A 759-nucleotide genomic window follows, 5' to 3' on the forward strand; every position below is an offset into this window, starting at 1 on the left:
GCCAGGGCCGCGACGGAGGAGGTGTGTATGTGTGTGCGTGTGTGTGTCGCTGTCTTTCCTCGCGCTGTTGTCGTGGATGCTTCTTCTGCTCTCTGGTGCTGTGAAGGGTGGCGCACGGGTGACGGGGTTGGCGGGTGGTGGCGCGGCGGTGCAGGATGGAGGGTGCTGGAGCCGTGCCGCACAGGCACGCCGAGGCCCCTCCGTCCCCCTCTGCACGCACCGCGCACCACAGGCCTCACACAGGCGCGCCTAGGACAGCGCAAGGGAGAAAGAAAGCAGCAAGCAACCGCGGGCGACAATTTGTGCCACGGCGGTCCTTTGCGCTCTCTCTTCCTCCCGTCCCTCGCCCCGGCTGTGCGCCGCGGCGGCGTGTCTGACACCCACCGGCCCCCTCTCCCTATGCTTGTGTGTATGCCAGCAGGTGGCCCACCCGCCCCAGCTGTGCACGACTCGCAGTCGTCTTTGCCTGTCCCCTCACCACTCCCCCCCCGCACACTTCTCGCTCTGCCTCTCTCTCCTCCCCGCCCCCAAAACAAACGCGCACGGGCAAGCGCACAGCAACAAGAAGCGCGTGCACACGCAGCAGCAACAAAGACATCCCTTTGCCAGGACTCGACTCCCCTCCGCTCTCCCACTCGCTCACCCTCGCCGCCCTCCTCGCCAGCTCCGCTGCGCCATCTCGACCCCCTTGCCATTTCACCCCCCCCTCCGTCCACATCTGCTTTACATCCGTTTTCCGGTGTGAGCGTGCGAAGATGG

At 66.3% G+C, this 759-nt stretch overlaps 1 protein-coding gene across 1 annotated transcript; it reads left to right on the forward strand.

Moving 5' to 3' along the window:
- Nucleotides 1-27: 27 nt before the first annotated feature.
- Nucleotides 28-759, forward strand: LDBPK_080760 (amastin-like protein; the record flags this gene model as incomplete). Its single annotated transcript, XM_003858591.1, has 1 exon — nt 28-759. A coding segment is annotated over one exon (732 nt), but the record flags the coding sequence as incomplete, so codon positions are not given.

This window comes from Leishmania donovani, chromosome 8 (genome assembly GCF_000227135.1).
Source record: "Leishmania donovani BPK282A1 complete genome, chromosome 8".
NCBI lineage: Eukaryota > Euglenozoa > Kinetoplastea > Trypanosomatida > Trypanosomatidae > Leishmania > Leishmania donovani.